A 23249-nucleotide genomic window follows, 5' to 3' on the forward strand; every position below is an offset into this window, starting at 1 on the left:
CATCTCTTGTTTACTTGAAAAGATGGTGATGTGTCTTTTTAAACAGCTACTATTCTGATGCTGACTCAACAGTGGAAAATTTCTGGCTATTGACTGACATTAATGACGAAATGGTAAAACATGTCCAAGTAGGATATACATGGCCTGAAGATGGTAGAGTGCTGTTGTGGGAAAATAACCAGTCTCAGAGTCAGAATCGGGATTCAACGATAGAGTTTATTGTTCAAAGAAACTGGGGCTCCGGGGAGAGAGAGCCGTTCGTGAGCACAGCTGTCAGCTGCGAGCCTCCTCTCACTCTCAGAGCACGTCATGATATTTTATACATTTTGTGGTACAATAGTTCAAGTATCGAGTCTTTGTTTGTACAGCATGGTTTGTTTACACAAAACATTGCCAAATCATTGTCAGTTTGAGTGATGGTGATCGTTCTTCCTGAGAAGGAAGATCATTTTCCATTACTGCAGATCTGAAGCATTAACACTGTATACAAGCAGTCTCAGGTAGTTAACATTTCTATTGAAGGTGGTGGCTGGACTCAGACACTTCGGCGGGCAGCAGACGTAACAGAGTGTATTCTCTCTCCCACCCGCCTTAAACTAATCATCTGTGCCCTGTGTCTATTATGCTGGTATCCTGTTAGCCTGAGGCAGTATCTGTGTATGGTTTACTGTATTTTTCAATGTAATGGCTCAGCAGCCATCTTGTGTTTGAAGAGACCAATTTATTGCTCAGCGGCCATCTTATGCCTGTGTGCCCTGTGTCAGCATGGAGAAAGTGAGGTCTGCAGATGCTGGAGATCAGAGCTGAAAACATGCCCTATGTCGATTCCCACTTCAGTGCCAATGACATTGCTGATATTATAATTCTCAATATCATTCCTCAGTACATTATTTAGATCAAATGCACAGCACCAGTGGTGGAGAAAGTGAGTATTTTGTCCAGTGGCAAGGATAATTGATTTGTTCGAGATAATGTTGAACTTCTTGAATACTGTTGCAGCTGTAATCATCTAAGCAAGTATTCCATCAGACTCTATCTGAACCTTATGGATGAGCAGGACAGGACATGAGCCACTCATTGCAGAACATCTACCTTCTCCCCTACTGTTATAATCATTGTTATAGCGAAGGTGTTGATATACTGCTTCAGCGAAGCTTGATTTCCATGGTTTGATTTTTGGTCTTTGGCCACATCAGTGAAACATACCTAAGTTTTATTGCCAATGAAGATATTCTGCAAGCCAGAGGTCCAAAAATCTCAGAAATGAAAGTAACGTTAAAGAGAGAAACTGTTGGGGGATCTAAGATGGCGGCGATCTGAGAAGATCACACTGCAGAGCTTCGCATCGCAGCAGGAGCAGGACGGTCCTTTAACCCACCCAACCCAGGTCATCAGGATTTCTTGGGGCGTTGGAAAGATTGTGGAGCCCCAAGAAACATTTAAAAATTGACTTACCTGCATTTTCAGCTGTCCAGAAATGCCTAAAAAGGGAGGAGGAACATCTGAGGCCGGGCCTGCAGCTCAGCCTGCAGCAGCCTCAGAACCGATTACTCTCCAGGACCTGGTGAACCAGCTCTCGAAATCTCACGAGATGTTGGGGAAACAGATTGAAGAGAAACTGGCTCCAGTCTCTCTCATGCTACAGAAGCATGAGCAGCAGCTGGGAGACCTGGAGAAGAGGACGGATGAGGTGGAGCACAGGGTCACAGTGGTGGAAGCTGATGCCAGTTCATTCAAGGAAGAGATCCAACCCCTGAAGACGCAGGTTCGTAATTTGCGTGACCAAATGGATAATCTTGAAAACAGGGGCAGGAGAAAAAACATTCGGATCATCGATCTGCCTGAGGGTAAGGAAGGTGAGCGGCCTGCGGAATTTGTTGAAGATTGGCTTCCAAAATTCCTTGACTTGGAGACTGGCATGAGAGGATTGAAGATAGAGAGGGCTCACCGGGTCGCAGCACGGAGGTCGGGTCTGGGTCAACACTCTCGTCCTTTCCTGGTGTGGTTCCATCATTACCGGGATAAGGAGAGAGTCGTGGAGGCTTCCAGACTCCAGGGGAAGGATCCAAAGGCCCTAATTTATGAGGGGTCTAAGATCATGTTTTTTCAGGACTTTTCAGCGGCGGTGATCCAGAAATGAAAATCGTACGATGGTGTCAGTAGAAGACTGAAGTAGCTTGGGATTCAGTACTCCCTGAGATATCCAGCAGTGCTTCGGATCACCTTAGATGGATCCATGCATCTCTTTGACACACCAGAGAAGGCAAGAGACTTTGTGGACAAACTAACCTAATTTAAACAATTGTAGTATGTATAAATATTGTTGCTTGGGTATGCGTTTATCATTCTGCAAAAGAAATGGAGGAAATCCGGTTGGATCTTTGTTTTTCTCCTTATTTTTCCTCTATTGATAATAATTTGGTTCAAACTATGTCTGACGGTTATTAAGATGTACATTTTAAATTTCTAAGTTAGGACATACCAAAGGATGGGTGGGGTATTTATTCCCCCTTTTTTTATAAAATAATGTTTTTTTATTCATATTGATATTCTATGGGGTGTTTATTCTTTTTAGCTTGTGCTTGCGATGCGGCTCTTGCTGGGAGAAGTGAAGATGGTTGAGATAGTTAGATGCCTATTTATGGGCAGTTTGGGATGGGTAGTTGCCCCCTCCGGGCAGGGGATGAGTTCCCCTACTCAGCGCTATTGGCTCTTTATATGTTGGTTTGTTTTCTGGTTTTTGTTGTTTTTTATTTTTAATAATTTTTTATATTTGTTAAATGTAGTGGTTTTAGTTTATGTAGTTTCTTATATTTGGTGGACCATGCGACACTAAGGCTCAGCAATTTGTGATTCGGGTTCCTCCTCTCTGGAATTTAAATGTAATTGCAGAAGATTATGGCTAATGATTTGATTAAATGGTGTACTGGAATATCAAGGGAAGTCACTCACCAATTAAGAGGAAGAAGGTACTCTTGAGTCTTAGAAAGGAGAAGGTGGATATTGCTTTGTTACAGGAGACACATTTGGATGATAAGGAGCATCTGAAATTACAGCAGAATGGCTTTGACCGAGTTTATTTTTCATCATTTAATACCAGAAGTAGGGGAGTGGCTATATTGGTTAGGAAGAATCTCTCATTTAAATTGTTGGAATGTGTTACAGACACATACAGGAGGTTTGTAATTCTTAAAGCCTTGATAAATGGGGAAGAATATGGCATTTTAAATGTTTATTGTCCCCCAGCTCATCCTCTTAAATTCTTGGTAGATGTTTTTTTTAAACTGATAAGTCTCAAGTCTTGGCACATCATTATAAGGGGAGATTTTAACTGTCTCATGGACCCCACAGTAGACATGTTGCCTAAAGGTCTCTCGATACCCTCTGCACAAACTAAACAGTTATTGGGTTTGTGTGGGGAATTAGGATTGGTGGACGTCTGGAGATGTCTCCACCCTACAGGTAGGGATTTCACGTTTTTCTCCAATCCGCACAGATATCACTCGAGGATTGATTTTTTTCTGACCCCTGCGGTAACCCTGGATCTGGTGGCATCCTGTACGATTGGTAATATTGCCATCTCTGATCATGCTCCAGTGTACCTCATGGTTAAAATTAAGGATGTTACAGTGGGATTCAAGGTACTGGCGAATGGACCCCTTTATTCTCATGGACAGCAAGTTTGTGGAGTATTTCTCTAGGGAATTTCGGGCATTCCTAGACATCAACATAGGCTCGGTTGGTAGCTCATCTGTTCTCTGGGAAACTGCCAAAGCTTATGCCAGAGGGTTAGCTATTTCATATTCCACAAGTAGGAAGCAGCAGAAGGGTGAGCAGCAATGACTCCTTGAAGCACAGTTGAAAGCAGCCGAGAAGGCCTATTTTGACAGACCCTCGTTGGTCAAACTATAGAGGATTACGGCACTGCAGTCTGCACTAAATTCTGTGCTCACACAGACGGCAAAGAAGGAGCTGGCTTTTGCAAAGCAGAGGTTATATGAGCATGGTGACAAGCCAGGCAAATACTTAGCATACCTTGCCAGAAAGAGAAGTGCCCCACAAACCATTACAGCGATTAGGGAAGGGTCTGGGAACCTAACAATAGACAATAGGTGCAGGAGTAGGCCATTCAGCCCTTCGAGCCTGCACCGCCATTCAATATGATCATGGCTGATCATTCCTAATCAATATCCTGTTCCTGCCTTATCTCCATAACCCTTGATTCCACTATCTTTGAGAGCTCTATCCAACTCTTTCTTAAATGAATCCAGAGACTGGGCCTCCACTGCCCTCTGGGGCATGTGATTCTAAAAAGATTAATGTGGCGTTCCAGAGATTCTACTCTAAGTTATATCAGTTTGAGAATTGTGAGGAGGGGCAGGCCAAAATGGAATCCTTTTTTAGAGATCTGAAGCTCCCGGTGTGACTCCCAAACAACAGTCCTTTCTCAATGCCCCATTATCAGAGCAAGAAGTGCAAGAAGCTGTGAGGCAGCTTCAGAGTCGAAAGGCGCCTGGTCCTGATGGACTTCCCAGTGAATTCTATAAGGAATTTATAAGTATACTGTCAGGCCCGATGCTGAATATATTTAATGATTCATACAGTCATGTTTGTCTCCCACCCTCTCTGAGAGAGGACAATATTTCATTTATCCTTAAAAAGGGAAGGATCTGGAAGACTGTGCTTCATACAGGCCCATCTCGCTCTTAAATGTGGACTTTAAGTTCTTCTCTAAGGCTCTTGCGTTAAGGCTGGAGACTGTGTTACCTTCTATTATTAAAGAGGATCAGACGGGCTTCATAAAGGGTCGCAGATCCTCCAATAACGTTAGGAAGCTGCTTAACGTAATTCAAGCATGCCAACAGCAGTCAATACAGGGATTGGTGATTTCTTTAGATGCAGAGAAGGCATTTGACCGAGTTGAGTGGCCGTACCTTTTCTATACTCTAGACCGGTTTGGTCTGGGCGAAGTTTTCATAAGATGGGTAAAGGTTCTCTACAGTGTACCTCTCGCTGCGGTCATTACCAACGGGGTATGATCAAGCAATTTTAATATTTCTAGGAGCAGCCGGCAGGGCTGTCCCCTTTCACCATTACTTTTTACGTTGGTGATTGAACCGTTGGCAGAGGCCATTCGTGGGGATCTCAATATATCAGCTCCAGAAGTGGGGTCAAAATTACATAAGATCTCGCTGTATGCAGATGATGTTCTAATTTTCTTGACAAATCCAGCAGTCTCAGTGTCTTGCCTGATACACGCGTTTGGCGCTTTTTCAGGGTATAAGATTAATTTTGCTAAATCAGAGGCTATGCCTATGGGTGGTTTTACGAAAGAGTTGGATCTTGAGAGTGACTATAGTATCCCATTTAGGTGGTCACAGGGGGGTTTTGTGTATTTGGGCATGTTCATTACTCCAGTTCTGGATTGGCTGTTCAAAGCCAATGTAACTCAATTATTTGAAAAAATTAAACAAGATCTCCAAAGATGGGAGGCACTTCCAGTCTCATGGTTGGGTCGGATAGCGCTTATTAAGATGAATATTCTCTCTCGTTTGCTATACCCTATATGGATGCTCCCCCTGATTTTCAATAAACAAATACTCAGGAGACTGAACAGTTAGTTCAGCTCCTTTATCTGGCATCGTAAACGGCCCCTCATTAAATTAGCCAAACTGCAATTGCCTCACAGATTTTGGGGGAGTAGACCTTCCAGACATTAAAAATTACCAATTAAGCTCACTTTTGACCTACGTAAGTGATTGGGTTTGTGGGGACCCTCTTTCAATATGGCTAGATATCGAAGTCTCCCAGGCAAGGTGCCCCCTTACCAGTTTGCTGTTTTTGGACAAGGTGAGGACAGTTGGGGAATATTGCCATAACCCATTAGTCATCAATATTGTAAAAGTATGGAGGGCAATTCCGCAAAGGGAAGGTAATATTGGCAAAACATTTTTGTTTACATTCTATTCGCCGAGCTGGGAATTTGTGTTGCAGACGTTTCGTCCCCTGTCTAGGTGACATCCTCAGTGCTTGGGAGCTTCCTGTGAAGTGCTTCTGTGACCTTTCCTCCAGCATTTGTAGTGGTTTGAATCTGCTGCTTCCAGTTGTCAGTTCCAGCTGTCCGCTGCAGTATATTGGGTCCAGGTCGATGTGCTTATTGATTGAATCTGTGGATGAGTGCCATGCCTCTAGGAATTCCCTAGCTGTCGGGTTGGCGGAAAATTGTTATGGAGCATATTCCCCTGCATTTTCTCACAAATATGGTACACCACAAAACTGAGAATTCTTACAAGACATGGCAACCCTTTTTGAAATACCTGGACACAGGTTTATCTGCCACACTAACAAGGGCTTTTATATAGCCGTAACGATTGTGTTTCATGTGTCCAATATCAGGGAGGAGGAACTGTGAATGTATGAGTGTTTTGTTTGGCTGGGCTGAGTTATTACTATTTATTTGTTGTTAGGTATTTAATTAGTTAGTTAGTTAAATAGTTAAATAGCTAGTTTAGGTTTTTTTAAAATTTTATACTTCTCTATATATGTTTATACATTTGTATAGGAGGGTGGGTTATTATTTGGGTTTAGTTTTGGACTATTTTTATACTGTTTTGAATTGCATTGTTTTGTATTTGTTGTAATATTTAAAAATCTATTTTTTCTTAATAAAAATTTATTATATAAGAAAAAAGAGAGAAACTGTTAAAGAGAATGCCAGAAAATAACCCATACTACAGCATTGCAGCTGCTCAATCAGAAGCCATCTTTGCTTGTCAGCAAATGAATATTCAGCCATTTTGCTTCTTAGGCTTGCTAATTTATAAGTTCTTATATTTTATTGAGTAAACATATATCATGACTTGCATCTCAATTATCAATGGGAAAACATTTATCATTCTTAATGAAATAACTACATACTGTCTCTGGAATTAAAATTCTTCCTCTTCTTCCTGCATTGTAATGTTTTCTAATGTTTCATTTATTGTTCTTTTTAAAGGTAACACAGTATAATCCTGATAATCATTATCAGGCTGTTACTCCAAATGCTTTTAACACCATCTACATCAACCCAAGGAACTGCAGCCATCCATATTTAGGTATAGTATTTCAGGTTTTGCATTACTTTACAATAACATTAGGTTCCAAGTACATCATTAAATTAGTTTAGTTTGTACATGTTTCTATCCAGTGTTTTCAGATCAGTATTTTTCAGATGGGATTACTTTGAAGAATAGGTCAATAGAGATGCAGTAACAGACATTAAAGGGCATATTCCAGAACATACAATAATTATATTCAAAGAGGTAACAACATTTCCAAAGGATGAATCCATCATCCAACTAGAAAGGTTAAAGATAGTACTGAAGTAAAAGAAAAAGCACATAATTGAAAAATTGTTAACAAATTATGGAAAAACTAGATAGAAACATAAAACAGATAGTAAGTGTTTCTATAAATAATTTAAAAAGAGTTAAAGTGAGCATTGGTCTAATAGAACGTGAATCTATAAATTGATAATGGAGAATAAAACGATGGGAGATGAAGTTAGTTTTTGGAGCTCCTTCCTGAAAGGCAAGGACGCCATGGCCTTGAATATTTATAAGTTGGAGGTAGATAAATTCTTCTTAAGCGAGGGAGTGTAAATTTTGGAGTAGGTGGCCATGTTCACTTATATTTACAATCAGATCAACCATGATCATGTTAAATGGCAGAATAGGTTTGAATGGCCAACTCCTACTTCATAACCAGCGCTCCTCATACATTCCAGAAGATTCCCCTGGCCTCGGAAACTACTCAAAAGCCATTAGCCATGCGGCTGATGCAGCTGCCACCCCGATGCTGATTGATGACGTCACTTCCACCCCCATCACGGCCACTCCCACAACCACTTCCACCCCTCACAATTCCTCATGCATCACACGTGACATCACTTCCACCCCTCATATCATCGCTGATGCCACACGCTCAGTGACTTCCGACACCCGTACTGCCTTGGTCACTACCACTTCCGCCCCCACCAGCGCCACTCACCTGCATTCTGCTGACACGCCCCGGTCAGACCCCACTGTCACTATCTCCACCCCCCAGAACCCCCGAGGGGAACACTACCCCTGCTCATGACTCCACCCACATTTCCCCCACCATCACACCAACTCCAGTTACAGGTTCCGCTCCCACTCCCAGCTCCACACCCACACCAGATCCCAGCTCCCAGCCCTGCCGAGTTTTCACCATCCCTCCAGACCTCCCCCTCACTGAGGACAAACGAAGGTGAGTCCTCAGCAAAGGACTCACCTTCATCCCCCTCCGTCCACGCATCAATGAATTTAATACACGCCGTGACATCGAACAATTCTTCCGTCACCTCTGCCTCCGAGCTTACTTTCACAATCAGGATTCCCGCCCACCTTCCGAGGACCCCGTCGCCCACCTCCAACACACTGCATCCACCTGGACACCCCGCGCTGGCCTATTACCTGCCCTCGACCTCTTCATTTCCAACTGACGCCGGGACATTAACCACCTCAACCTGTTTACCCCCACCCTCACTCCAACCTCTCACCCTCACAACGCGCAGCCCTCCAATCCCTCTGCTCCAATCCCAACCTCACCATCAAGCCAGCGGATAAAGGGGGCACAGTGGTAGTCTGGCACACTGACCTCTACACTGCTGAAGCCAAACGCCAACTCGAGGACACCTCTTCATACTGCCCCCTCGACCATGACTCCACCCTTCATCACCAAACCATCATCTCCCAGACCACACAGAACCTCATCACCTCAGGAGATTTCCCACCCACAGCTTCCAACCTCATAGTCCGGGAACCCCGCACTGCCCGCTTCTACCTCCTTCCCAAGATCCACAAGCCTGACCACCCTGGCTGACCCATTGTCTCAGCATGCTCCTGCCCCACTGAACTCATCTCTACCTACCTCAACACTGTCCTATCCCCCCTAGTCCAGGAACTCCCCACATACGTTCGAGACACCACCCACACCCTCCACCTCCTCCAAGACTTCCGTTTCCCCAGCCCCCAACGCCTCATCTTCACTGTGGATATCCAATCCCTCTACACCTCCATCCGCCATGACCAGGGCCTCCAAGCCCTCCATTTTTTTCCTCTCCAGACGTCCCCAACAGTACCCTTCCACCGACACTCTCATTCGTTTGGCCGAACTGGTCCTCACCCTTAACAATTTCTCCTTTGAATCCTCCCACTTCCTCCAGACGAAAGGGGTAGCCATGGGCACACGTATGGGCCGCAGCTATGTCTGTATCTTTGTTGGCTACGTAGAACAGTTGATCTTCCGTAATTACACCGGCACCACTCCCCACCTCTTCCTCCGCTACATTGATGACTGCATTGGCGCCACCTCGTGCTCCCGCGAGGAGGTTGAGCAATTCATCAACTTTACCAACACATTCCACCCTGAACTTAAATTTACCTGGACCATCTCTGACACCTCCCTCCCCTTCCTGGACCTCTCCGTCTCCATTAACGACGACTGACTTGATACTGACATTTTTTACAAACCCACCGATTCCCACAGCTAACTGGATTACACCTCTTCCCACCCTACCTCTTGCAAAAATGCCATCCCATATTCGCAATTCCTCCTCCTCTGCCATATCTGCTCCCAGGAGGACCAGTTCACCACAGAACATACCAGATGGCCTCCTTCTTTAGAGACCGCAATTTCCCTTCCCACGTGGTTAAAGATGCCCTCCAATGCATCTCGTCCACATCCCGCAACTCCACCCTCAAACCCCACCCCTCCAACCATAACAAGGACAGAACGCCCCGGTGCTCACTTCCACCCTACCAACCTTCGCATAAACCAAATCATCCGCCGACATTTCCGCCACCTCCAAAAAGACCCCTCCACCAGGGATATATTTCCCTCCCCACCCCTTTCCACCTTCCGCAAAGACCATTCCCTCCGTGACTACCTTGTCAGGTCCACGCCCCCCTACAACCCACCCTCCCATCCTGGCACCTTCCCTTGCCAACGCAGGAACTGTAAAACCTGTGCCCACACCTCCTCCCTCACCTCTATCCAAGGCCCTAAAGGAGCCTTCCACATCCATCAAAGTTTTACCTGCACATCCACTAATATCATTTATTGTATCCGTTGCTCCCGATGCAGTCCCCTCTACATTGGGGAGACTGGGCGCCTCCAGCAGAGCACTTTAGGAACATCTCCGGGACACCCGCACCAATCAACCACACCGCCCCGTGGCCCAACATTTCAACTCCCCCTCCCACTCTGCCAAGGACATGGAGGTCCTGGGCCTCCTTCACTGCTGCTCCCTCACATCAGACGCCTGGAGGGAGAACGCCTTATCTTCCGCCTCAGAACACTTCAACCCCAGGGCATCAATGTGGACTTCAACAGTTTCCTCATTTCCCCTTCCCCCACCTCACCTTGGTTCCAAACTCCCAGCTCAGCACTGTCCCCATGACTTGTCCGGACTTGTCCTACCTGCCTATCTCCTTTTCCGCGTATCCACTCCACCCTCTCCTCCCTGATCTATCACCTTCATCCCCTCCCCCACTCACCTATTTATGCTACTTTCTCCCCACCCCCACCCCCCTCTAGCTTATCTCTCCACGCTTCAGGCTCTCTGCCTTTATTCCTGATGAAGGGCTTTTGCCCGAAACGTCGATTTCGCTGGTCCTTGGATGCTGCCTGAACTGCTGTGCTCTTCCAGCACCACTAATCCAGAACTCCTACTTCTTGTTCGTTTGTTCAGAACCTAAGATTTTACAAGCACTCCTGAAGATTCTGCACAATCTTTAGGACATTTGAATATTGTATCAAATATTTTCAAATTTCAAAATATATTATTCTTAGTTTTTTTTAAAAAAATTATCATTAAAACATCTACATTTTCATTTATCCAATTTTCACTTGTTTTTATTTTTGCTTTGTAATACATAGAGTGTGAGAGGGGGAAAGAGAGAGGGTTGGGCGGGCTTTCACAGAATTTCACAATATATTTATTATGCAAGTCTTTAACCCAAAAGAAGTTAAAAACCACTGATCTAGATCTATGCTAAATTTCTATAATTGTTAGTATCCTTCCAAGCAAGATGTTCACCCAGCTCTTTATATCAAACAGGGAACATAAACTTTGTTGTATTATCCACATAATGCTTTTTGGTGCTACATTCCACTTAGCACTGCAAAACAACTATGAGGATGTATATTCTGGATCAGTGGTGCTGGAAAAGCACAGCAATTCAGACAGCATCCGACGAACAGCAAAATCGATGTTTCGGGCAAAAGCCCTTCATCAGGAATAAAAGGGCTTTTGCCCGAAACGTCGATTTTGCTGCTCGTCGGATGCTGCCTGAATTGCTGTGCTCTTCCAGCACCACTGATCCAGAATCTGGTTTCCAGCATCTGCAGTCATTGTTTTTACCTCTATGAGGATGTATAGCCCAGTTTTGGGTGACTGTTGTCATTGAGAGTATCCATCTCATGTTGCATGATACCTCCAAGCACACTTCCAGCAAAGGGTACTGTTTTAAATCATGCTCTCTGTTGACATAGACACAGAGTAGATATGTTTCACAAGATCATTTCCAATTCATTTTGATTCCAGGGTTGTTGAACTTGTTAATTGCACGGAGAGTTTCAGTCAAGTTGTACAGGCTGGTACCTTGGCAGGTATTTTTCATGCATGCCACTGACAATGACTGAAGTGTTTCCAAGGAGGCATCTAAGCTTATGGTTAGTCATACATTGTAGAGATGGCTTCAAACTTTCCCTGACCTAATCATCTGACAATGTAGGCTAAATTCATCTCCATCCACAGATGATACCTACAAGATGATCCAAAGTATTTCTCATTCATTCTGACGTACCTTATTCCTCTCCTTCAGTTCTTCTTGTTTAAACTTGACAGATTGAGGAATTCTCATTGAGAAATTTTTGGTGTACGCAATAGTGCTGGGGAGAAAAATTACCTTTGGCACAAATCTTAAAGAGAACTTAAAATCACCAAAATTACCAAATATGGATAACTTTAATATTAGTTTACACTAGGCATCCAGCATGCCTGAACAGCAAGAAATGACAAGCAGAACAAACAAGCAGCCAAATTAGTATTCAAATGAGGCAAGCCCTTACAATCTGATTATCCAGTCCTTTGGAAACTGACTGTGGCATTGTAGGGCAGCTTTTCTGCCTCTTCCTACACAATGGCGATATAAAGAGTCAATGTTTATCACCGGAACATCCAGGGTTCCAGCTCGATCCAGAAACCTGGAAATAAATAAAACAATGAAACAAATGGTTAGATACTTACGAATGTGATAATTATACATTAAGTTTTCTGTTTTTCTTCTCCCTCAGGGCCAGGGACAAGCCAAGTTTGGGTTCATCAGAATCCATGTTGCAGCACAGGTGGACAAATTGCACTGGGGATGTTTGCTGGGGCTGTCACAGGCACTTTGCTGAGGTCACTGATGTGGTCCCCATGTTGGCTCTAAAATAATGTTGCTGTGAAGGCAGTAACCCTCCCATTGCTACATTTACTTAAGCTTTACAATGGCGTTGCTGTGTAAGCTTCTACTTACTACTTAGAAGAATGACATAGACCATCAGTATAATTAGTCGTGAAATAGTTAGCGTAGACTTTGGTTTCAAGTAAGCTTGAGTGAATAACCAAAGATTTAATGCACAGAATGAGTATTATCTTTGGAATTATACCAAAAGATTGTACACTTAAACATAATGTATTAGTGCAGCATTATTGCAAAAAATTGTGAAAGCTAAAGCGTACTCTTTATACACAAAAGTAATTTCTTCTGTTAAGATGTAAGTTGCAGTTTCTGCTTCAAAGTATGATGATCTGTGATTGTTTGGTGTAGATGCATACAATGTTTTACCAACCCATTTCCCTAATTACTCCGCCCGCCCCCCCCCCCCACCACCAAACCTCCTCAACAAACAAATCCAAATTTCTTGATTCCTGAAGGCTATGGAACAACTTTGGCTGAGAGAGTCAAATGATTTTTCTACTGGCTGCCTCTGTTGCTAAGCAACTGACCTCTGCTTAGAAATTCTTCACATCGGGATGGCAATGATGGGCAGCACAGCATGTTAGCAGCAACAGACATAAATGCATGTACTATCAGCCCTCAATACAGTCGGTTGCAATTTCAGTGTTATTGCACACTGAGTCCCTGTAGGAGGGTGTCCAAGGCTGTGCTTGAAGATACAACAATAAAACATTTTGTCATTTGATAGACAAAAAAAGTAGATTGAAGCAGCTCAGATGTAAAGTATGTTTCAACCAGTGTGAATGCAAACTTTGTTACACAAGTAGTCATTTAACCTATTTGGATTTTGTCTGATTACAGTAAATCAAATTTAATGTTAGCTTTGTCTATTCCTTAAAATAAAATGTCAACAGCACTAACCATTCCTCTGTCTGAGCAAAGCATCATTTTCTATTTTCAAGCACTCTTGACTATTTATTGGTGAGATAGAAACAAAATACTAGAGATGCTGAAACAAACATAGAAAATACTGGAGAAACTCAGCAGGCCTGACAGCATCTTTGAAGAGAGAAACAGAGTTAACATTTCAACCCTGGTATGATTTCTTCTTCAGACTGAAGAAGAGTCCTATTGAACTTGAAACATTAATTCTGTGTCTGTATCCACAGATGCTGCCAAATCTGCTGAGTTTCTCCAGCATTTTCGGTGTTTGTATTAAATATCGACATCTTGTCACCTTTATCCGTAACTGAATAACTAATGTATGATTGATGAGAATAGTGAAAGCAAAGTCCGGGGACAGTTTTTTCCTGGCTATTACCACTGAGATTGATGATCGTTAGTGAAGAGGCTAGTAATAGGAGAGGTTGGTTATATGAATTGTTGCCATGCTGCAAAGATTTGGCCTGCTTCTTGATTCCCATCCTCCAACCTGCAGAGGTCCTGTGGCAGGTCTTTGCACCAGATTTTTAAAGGTGCTTCCCCTCTGGACAGCCAATAGTCATTGACAGAGAACATGAGGCAGGAGAGCAGGAATATTCTTCTTCCCTGAATTACATGCACCCAATCCAAACACAGCAAACTCCTGGTTTAACTGGTTCCCAAGTTTTTTTCTCTTAACTACACTTACGGAATTTCTCAAATGCAGTGAAATCAATTCTATCTGTTCCAAAGAGTGACGATGCAGAATTCATATTTCATAGTGGAATAGAGATGGGCATCTGCATGGGTCCCAGTAACGCCTGCCTCTTTATGGGATATATGGAATGATCTTGTTCCAGTCTTACACTGGCCTCCTCCAACAGTACATTTCTTAGTACATTGATGACTGCTTCGGTGCCGCTTCAGCTCTCACCAGGACATTGAAAGCTCCATTTATTTGCCTCCAATTTCCATCACATATAACCTTTCACATCATCCATTTCCGATGCTTCGCCTCCTTTTCTTGACCTCTCTGTCTCCATTTCATGGAATAAACTATCCACTGCAATCCACTACAAAGCCATGGTCTCCCATAGCTACCTTCACTACAGTTCGGCACACCCTATATCCTGCAAGGACTCCATCTCATTCTCCCAGTTCCTTCACCTCCTTCACAACTGTTGGATGATGCCACCTTCCAAAACAGAACTGCTGACATGGCTTGCTTCTTTCATGACCATGGTTTCACAGACACTGTAGTTGACAGGGCCCTCAACTGCATTCAACATATCACCCGTGCTTCCGCCCTTACCCCTTCCCATCACTCACAACAGTGTGACAGGATTCCCCTTGTCCTCACTTTTCATCCCACCAGCCTCCGCGTTCAAAGGATCATTCTCCGCCATTTCAGACAACTCCAACAGGACACCACCACCAACACATCTTCCCCTCATCCCTCATCTGCATTTCACAGGGATCGTTCCCTCCGGAACAACCTAGTCCATTCCGCAACCATCAACACCACTTCCCCTCTCCACGGCACCTTCCCATGTATGGGATGAGCTGCCAGAAGAAATGGCTGGTACAATTGCAACATTTAAAAGGCCTTTGGATGGGTATATGAATAGGGAGGGTTTGGAGGGATATGGGCCGGGTGCTGGCAGGTGGGACTAAATTGGGTTGGGATATCTGGTTAGTGTGGACGGGTTGGACCAAAGGGTCTGTTTCCATGCTGTACATCTCTATGACTCTATGCAGAAGGTACAACACCTACCCTTACACCTCCTCTGAATACTGAATTCAATGCTTTCAAATTGTGAACTAACTCCCATTTCTTCCCTTTCTTTTAGCTTGTTATCATGTCCTGTCTCCCCTCCCCCCATTCTTATAAGGACTGTCTTGCAGGAGATACGCCCTTATTCTTCCATTCTCACATTCCGATCACTTAATCGGATCTATCAACATTTTTTCTCCATCAGCACCCTACACCCACTCACCCCCTCCCGTTCAAGCTATAGCATAAATGCTGTCCCTCTACACTTCACTTCAGCTCTGATGAAGAGTCATCTATACTCGAAATGTTCTCTCTCCATGGTGCTGTCTGACCCACTGTGATCTCCAGCACTGGTTGTTTTCAGTACAGATTCCAGCATCTGCAGTAATTTGTTCCGAGAGATGAAATATTCCCCCGTTTGACTTGGTGATTTGGGAATAAGAATATCTTTGACAATCTCTAGTTAACAGAGGAATACAATCAATCATACTCTTGGTCGTTAAGGGAAGTCTGTTTACAGTCATATGTTTACTAGGGATTAATTTCTGGCCTCAGCTTTGTGAAAATTTTAATGCTAAATCTGCTAACCTTGAAACACAACAATACTCTTTTTTAAGTAAAACTGACCATCTGCTTCTGGTTGTCCTTGATGTCCTTGTAATGTAATATTAAAAATGGGAGATCTGTAAAACAGGCCATTAGTTCACTATCACTCATTTTAAATTTTGATAAAAATCAATATTGTCCCCAGTAAGCACACTAGGAGTAGATAAAACTCGAGAGTGAAAACTGTTCTGTAGGATACAATCTTTCTTGTATTGGGAACATAACAAGGAGTTTTGAACAAATGCACCTTCATTACTTGGAGGTACCTATGTTGGACTGGGGTGTACAAAGTTAAAAATCACACAACACCAGGTTATAGTCCAACAGGTTTATTTGGAAGCACTAGCTTTCGGAGCACTGCTCCTTCATCAGGCGCTCCTTCATACTCCACAACCACCTGATGAAGGAGCAATACTCCAAAAGCTAGTGCTTCCAAATAAACCTATTGGACTATAACCTGCTGTTAAGTGATTTTTATCTTCATTGCATGTTGCTTTGTGACCATGTTGTCACTTTGCAGTCATCACCAGAAAATAATCAGATTATATCCAACGCCTGAGTTTCTTCAATACTCTACATTCAACCAATCTCTTTGTTTCAAATGGTGTGTATTTAATATTTCCCACATATTGCATATAGATGTAGATACAGCAAAGTTAGCGATCATATAACTATGGCAAGGCAGCAAGTATACTAAGTAGGATTACATTTCGCCAAACTCCTTTCATCCAAATAAATCTCTGCCTACAAAAGTATCCCCACACCTAAATCTCAAAGGAATCTTCTACAAATTGCATTTGTTTCAACAATGCAGCCCAAGTTTCAGAAACAGCGGAAAGAAAATAAATCTTCCTTTGTATGGTTGCATTTTTTGTAACATCTTTTAAGGAAAAATCAACCTCAGTTTGACTTATGCTGTATTTTCTGATTCCATTAATGGATTTCTTTACAGCATAACTCATATCAGTAATTGAAAAATTTCCCCGATTGCAATTCCGAAACATACTCTGTCTGCTATTTTTGAATAATGGTTGAAAAGTTAAAATTTGAATTTTTCATACTTAAAGGAGAACCAAATGGTCAGCACCAATTATTTATCCCAGGTTAGACAATTTTTACATTTGTAGATAATCCAAAATGCGATTGGAAGGATGCTTTGGCATTACTTCAAATTGACAAAATAGGGGCAACACTGAATGTGTTTTTGGCTTGCAACCAAATAGGCTTTAAATTCAATTCTCAATGCATACAAGGCTCTGTTAATACATGCCATGTTTACATTTGTTTTCATAGATTTCCTGAACGCAATTAAACTATGAAACATTTATCCTAAGATAAAATGTATTTGATTAAAAGGACACATTTGGAGCTTAATCAGAATTTCTCTTCCAGGTGTTGGGAAAGCTACTTATAAGTTACAGAAGCTTCTGCTTATTTTCAGATTGCCAGTATTTTCCATGTTTTATATCAAGGGATCATAATTATTTTCAGATCTGTCTGTATTCCAGCAAATGTTCTGTTTACGATTAAATTATGTAATATTGTCCAGTGGTTTTGGAGGAAATTTAATTCTGATCAGACAATACCTGAATGGAAGGTGTTTAATATTCCACAAGGTAAAACTAGATAAAGTGATTGTTACATTTAACTCCTCCCTCCTCAGTGGGCCCAAGCAGTCCTTTCAGATGAAGCAACCTTTTACTTGTACTTCTTTCAACCTAGTCTAATGTATTTGCTGTCACAATGTGATGTCCTTTATATTTGCAAGACTGAATACAGACTGAGTGACCCTTTTGAGGAATATCTCATGCTTTCTGTAGGAATCACTCTGACCTTCCAGTTGCTCGTCATTTCACTAAACCATCCTGCTCCCATTGTAACATTTCTGTCCTTGGCCTGCCTGCTGTTATGTGGTAACAAGGCACAATGTAAGCTGCAGGAACAACACCTAGTTTTCTGCTTAACCACTTAGATTCTAGGACTCAATATTGAATTCCACAACTTCAAAGCATAACCCCTGACCTCTATTATTCTTACATGTAGTTGTCAATGACTGTATGATCCTGTCCTGGATAGGCATGGACTGGCTTGGGTGAAAAGAGAGCCTTGCTACATGTATGCAACAAGAATACTCTGGGGAAACCTGTAATTTGTAAAAGTTGCTATTGCCAGTTAGCCACAGGGAAAGTGAGCGAGTTGCTGGCTCGAGCAAATAAATCATCAGTCACCTGCTTGACACATTTATATACTACAAATTGAATAGTGTTGCCGGTGTTCCATGGGATATACTAGAGACAAAGGCTCATGTCTGAAATGACCTTGACAGTATGACTGACTTGATGCAAGCCCATAATCAAAATATACTAGGGCAGGCAACTGCATAGTTACAAACAATCAGAGACTGAGGACGTGCTCAGAGGTCCCGGGTTCAAATCCCACCATGACAGAATTTAAAAACCTGGAGTTAATAGTCTAATGAGGACCATGAAAGGATTGTTATAATATCCCAGTATTTACCTGGACTCACCTACATGTGACTCCAGTCTCTCAGCAATGTTGTTGACTCTTAACTACCATTGGAAATGCCCCAGTAAGTCACTCATATGTATCAAAAGGCTTAAAAGTCATAAAGGGAACTGGATGAGGCACCTGATATTGAGTAATTTCCCTCGCACTTTAGGGTGGCTAATGTTGTGCCATTATTTAAGAAAGGCTGTGAGGAAAAGTGAGGAAGCTATAGAGCGGTGAGCACATCTTAATGGATACGTTGTTGGTGCAGATTTTGGAAGGTAGGATTTACATGTATTTGGAACAGCAAGGACTGATTGGAACCAAAAACAGAAATTGCTGGAAGAGCTCAGCATGTCTGGCAGCATTGTGGAAAGAAATCAGAGTTAATGTAACAGGTCCAGTGACCCTTCCTCAGAAGTGATGGTAACTAGGAAAACGTTATTTTTAATGCAGAAGTTCGGGGGTGGAGGTGGTGGGGGGTGGGGGAAGGAGTAAACAATAGATGGAGATAGAGCCCAAAGACAGACAAGAACAGTTGGACAGACAAAGAAATGGATAACGATCAGACTGGGAGGGTGAATGGCTGTTAATGGGGACCATTAGTGGCTAACAATGAGTTAGCAGGCAATGTGTTAATAAGGCCTGACATTTGTGGATAGAGATAAGGACATAGGACAGCTCAACCCCAAAGTTATTGAACTCGATATTGAGTCCAGAAGGCTGCAGTGTTCCCAAGCAGAAAATGAGGTGCTGTCCTTCCAGTATGTGCTGAGCTTCGCCGGAGCACTGCAGCAAGCCTGAGACAGAGAAGTTGGCCAGGGAACAAGGTGACGTGTTGAAGTGGTATGACTGATTAAGGATAGTCAGCACGGCTTTGTGTTGTAGAAATCATGTCTCACAAACATGTTTGAGTTTTTTGAAGAGGTTACCAAGAAGGTAGATAACGGCAGAGCAGTAGATATTATCTATATAGACTTTAACAAGGTTTTCAACAAGGTCCTGCATGGTTGACTGATTGGTAAGGTTGGGTCACATCGGATCCAGGGAAAGATAGCCAATTGGATACAAAATTGACTTGATGGTAGAAGACAGAGGGAGTTGGTAGAGGGTTGTTATTTGGATTGGAGACATGTAACCAGTGGTATGCTGCAAGGGTTGATTCTTGGGTCTACTGTTGTTCATCATCTATATCAACAATTTGGATGAGAATATAGGAGGCATGGTTAATAAGCTTGTGGGTGACACCAAATTTGGTGGTATATGGGCTTAAGAGTACAAGAAGATCTTGACCAGATAGGTCAATGGGTCAAGAAGTGGCAGATAGAGTTTAATTTAAATAAATGCAAGGTATTGCATGTTGGTAAGGCATACCAGGGTAGGACTTACTCAGTTAATGGTAGGGTCTATTAATGGAGACCTAAGGAGTGCAGATATGTAGTTCCTTGAAAGTAGCATTGCAGGTAGACAGGTTGGTGAAGAACGCATTTGGCATGCTTGTCTTCATTGGTCAGAGCACTGAGTGTAGGATTTGGGACATCATCTTGCAACTGTAAAGATGTTGATGAGGCCACTTTTAAAATATTCTGTACAATTCTGGGGTTGCCCTGCTATTGGAAGGATGATGTTAATTAGAAAGGGTACAGAAAAAATTACAAGAATGTTGCCAGTACTGGAGGATTTGAGTTGTAAGGAGAGGCTGGATAGACTGGGACTTTATTCCCTGGACTATCAGAGGCCAAGGGGTGACTTTATAGAGGTTTATAAATTCATGAGGGGCACAGATAAGTTGAATAGCCATGGCCTTTTTCCAAAGATAAGGGAGTCTAAAACTAGAGGGCATAGGTTTAAGGTGAGGGGAAAGATTTAAAAGGGACCTGAGAGGTAATATTTTCACACAGAGGGTCATGTGTATGGAATGAACTACTAGAGGAAGTGGTAGCAGTGGGTAGAATTACCATATTTAAAAGACATCTCAACAGGTGCATAAATAAGAAGTATATGGGCTATTTGCAAATGGGATTAGTTTAGTATAGGACATCTGGTCAGCATTGGACCAAAGGGTCTGTTTCTGTGCTGTATGACTCTATAACCCTCTGACTTTTTAGTGATGGTTATTGTAGTTATTTCCTCTCCTCCTTTTGCCTCCTTGAACATTTAGTAACTTTGGAATGCTATTAGTGTCTTCTACCATGAATGCTGATGCAAAGTATTTATTCAACTCCTCTGCTATTTCTGCATCCCCATTATTATTGTCCCAGTCTCATTCTCTAAGAGAGCTATATTCACTTTGGCTTTTGTCTTCCTTTTTATATATGTAAAGAAATTCTTGCTGTCTATCTTGACATTACTTGCATGCTTATCCTCAAAGTTTATTTTGTCCCCTTTTATAAGTTATCTTTGGTTGGCTTTTTAAAACTTTCCCAATCCTACAGCTTTCACTAATCTTTGGTACACTGATTTTTTTTTCTCAATCTGATGATATCTTTAACTTCCTTAGCTAATTGTGGTTGGCTTATTTCTTTCCTAGAATCCTTCTTTCTCACATCTCTGTTGTGAGCAATGAACCATTTTCTTAAATATCTGGCATTCCTCCTGAAATGTATTTGCTGCTAAACTCCTTACCCAATTCATTCCAGACGGTTCTGCCCTCATTCCTTTTTGTTACCCTTATTTAGGCTCAGCACAGTTGGCTCTGATTCAAGTTTTGCAATTTCAAACTGAATGCTAAATTCAAACATGTTATGATCACTATTTTCTAGGGATACTTTACTCTGAGATAATTCATTAAACTTGACACATCACCGGATCCAAAATAGCCAGATCTTTAGTTGGATTCACAACATATTTTTCTCGGAAACTGACCTGCATATAAGCTGTGAGTTATTCTTTATGGCTTTCTCTGTTAATTCGACTTTTTCAATCTACATGAAGATGAAAGTCACCCATGATTAATGTACTGCCATTGTTTTTTACTTGCCCTCATTTACTCCTAATTTGTTCTCTGTCCTACATTATTGCCACCAGTATCTCCTTCACCTTCTTATTTTTACCTCTACCCGTATGGATTCTACATCAACAATCCCAGATCTATTTTTGCTCTTAGAAGTAATCCATCCTGTACTAACAAAGCTATCATACCACCCAATTAACTTGTCACTGGACAATTTATCCAGAGACTCAGGTAATGTTCTGGGGACCCAGATTCGAATCCTGTCATGGCAGATGGTGGAATCTAAATTCAAACAAAGTCTTGAATTAACAGTCTAATAGTGAATCCATTGCCAATTGGCCAGTAAAACCTAACTGGTTCACTAATGTCTTCAGTGGAAGAAAACTGCCATCTTTAACTGGTCTGGCCTACATGTGACTTCAGACTCACAACAATATGGTTGACTCTTAGCTGCCATCTGTGCAATTAGGGATGGGCAATAAATGTCAGCCGAGCCAGCAACACCCTCATCTTGTGAATGAATAAACAAAACATTTTCCTCCCTGTTTGTCCTTTCAAAAAGTCACATAAGATCATCGACATTAACCTGTATTTGTGTTGTTAGCTTGTTTATGTTTCTCTCAACACTGCGTGCATTCAAATAATGATCCATTTACTTGACCTTTTTAATCATTTCTTCTCCCTTAACCATATTTGCTGTTGTTTTTCTGAGTTTGTTCACACATTCCCACTCTGAATATCACCATTGAAACAGCTGTCCAGTAATGCTACCATATCTTTTTGCTTTGTAAGCCTGCATGTCTATTCTCCCGAATGCTCACTCATCTAATTAATTTAAAGTCCTCTCTACAGCCCTAGTTATTTGATTCACTCGGACACAGGTCCCAGCTTAGTTCATGTGAAGCCTGTCCAACCAGAACAGTTCCTTCCTACCCAATGCCAGTATCAGTGCCCCATGAACAGAAACCCATTCTACGCACATCAATCTTGGAGCCATGCATTTAATGTCTTGGCTTTACCCTACACCAGTTTGCCTGTGGCTCAGGTAGTAATCCTGAAATTCTTGCTTTGGATGTTCCACATTTTAGTTTAGCTCCTAACTGCTCAAAATCTTTCAGCAAAACTTCCTTTCTAGTCCTACTAATGTCATTGGTACCAACATAAAGGACAACAACTGGACTCCTTTCCTCCCATTCCAAGTTACTCTTCAGCCCTAGGCAAATCTTCTTAGCCTGGACAACACAGCACTTCGGGACTCCTGCTCACAGGTGCAGAGAACAACATTTATTCTCCCTAATTTTACTATCACCAACACTACTACATTCTTATTCTTCCATTTGAATGACTCGCTGTAGCAGGGAGTTGTGGTCAATTTGCTCATCTTCCCCCAGTCTCCACTCATATCCACATAGTGTGCAAAAACCTTGTAACTGTTCCTACAATTCTGCTGCATTAGGCATTCCAGGGTTTAACACTGCAAATATGATATTAATTTACCTCATAACAAAACAGTTACCAAGGAGGGCTGTTAGAAAGACCCATAGGAATTTACAGCATCAAAAGAGGCTATTCAGTCCATCGTGTCTGCAACAGGCTGAATAACTAGCTGCCCATTCTAACCCCATTTACCAGCACCTAGCCCATAGCCTTGCACGTTACAGCAATCTCTGTCCACATCCAGGTTTTTTTTTAATGTTATGAAGGCTTCTGCCTCAATCATCAAGCTGGAAATGAGTTGGCAGGCGGTGGGGAGAATTAAAAGTGGGAGATGGGGCAGGGTCACTATGTCTATCACCTACTCACCTGCATTGGAATTTTACCAATGGTGAGGCAATTGGCAAGCGGTCTACCATCCCATAGGCTATTTACTGGCCACTTAAGGGCTGCTTCCTGAAGCTGCTAGTAAACTTTGGTGGTCTGGGTTCAGAAAAGGATCTCCCTTCTATTCAGAAGCTCCCCTCCAAAGATAATTACT

At 42.4% G+C, this 23249-nt stretch overlaps 1 protein-coding gene across 1 annotated transcript in view; it reads left to right on the plus strand.

The window, feature by feature from the left end:
* Positions 1 to 13437, plus strand: part of plekhb1 (pleckstrin homology domain containing B1) — a 105396-nt gene extending 91959 nt beyond the window's left edge. Inside the window, exons 5-6 of the mRNA XM_087988322.1 lie at positions 6998 to 7097; positions 12364 to 13437. Of these exons, the coding sequence (XP_087844448.1) occupies positions 6998 to 7097; positions 12364 to 12500 (237 nt within the window). The 3' untranslated portion in view covers positions 12501 to 13437. The remainder of the gene's footprint in view (positions 1 to 6997; positions 7098 to 12363) is intronic.
* The last annotated feature ends 9812 nt before the right edge of the window (positions 13438 to 23249 follow it).

Source organism: Chiloscyllium plagiosum, unplaced genomic scaffold, assembly GCF_037043375.1.
Source record: "Chiloscyllium plagiosum isolate Xiang-an unplaced genomic scaffold, Cpla_swu_hap1 HiC_scaffold_6, whole genome shotgun sequence".
Classification (NCBI taxonomy): Eukaryota; Metazoa; Chordata; class Chondrichthyes; order Orectolobiformes; family Hemiscylliidae; genus Chiloscyllium; species Chiloscyllium plagiosum.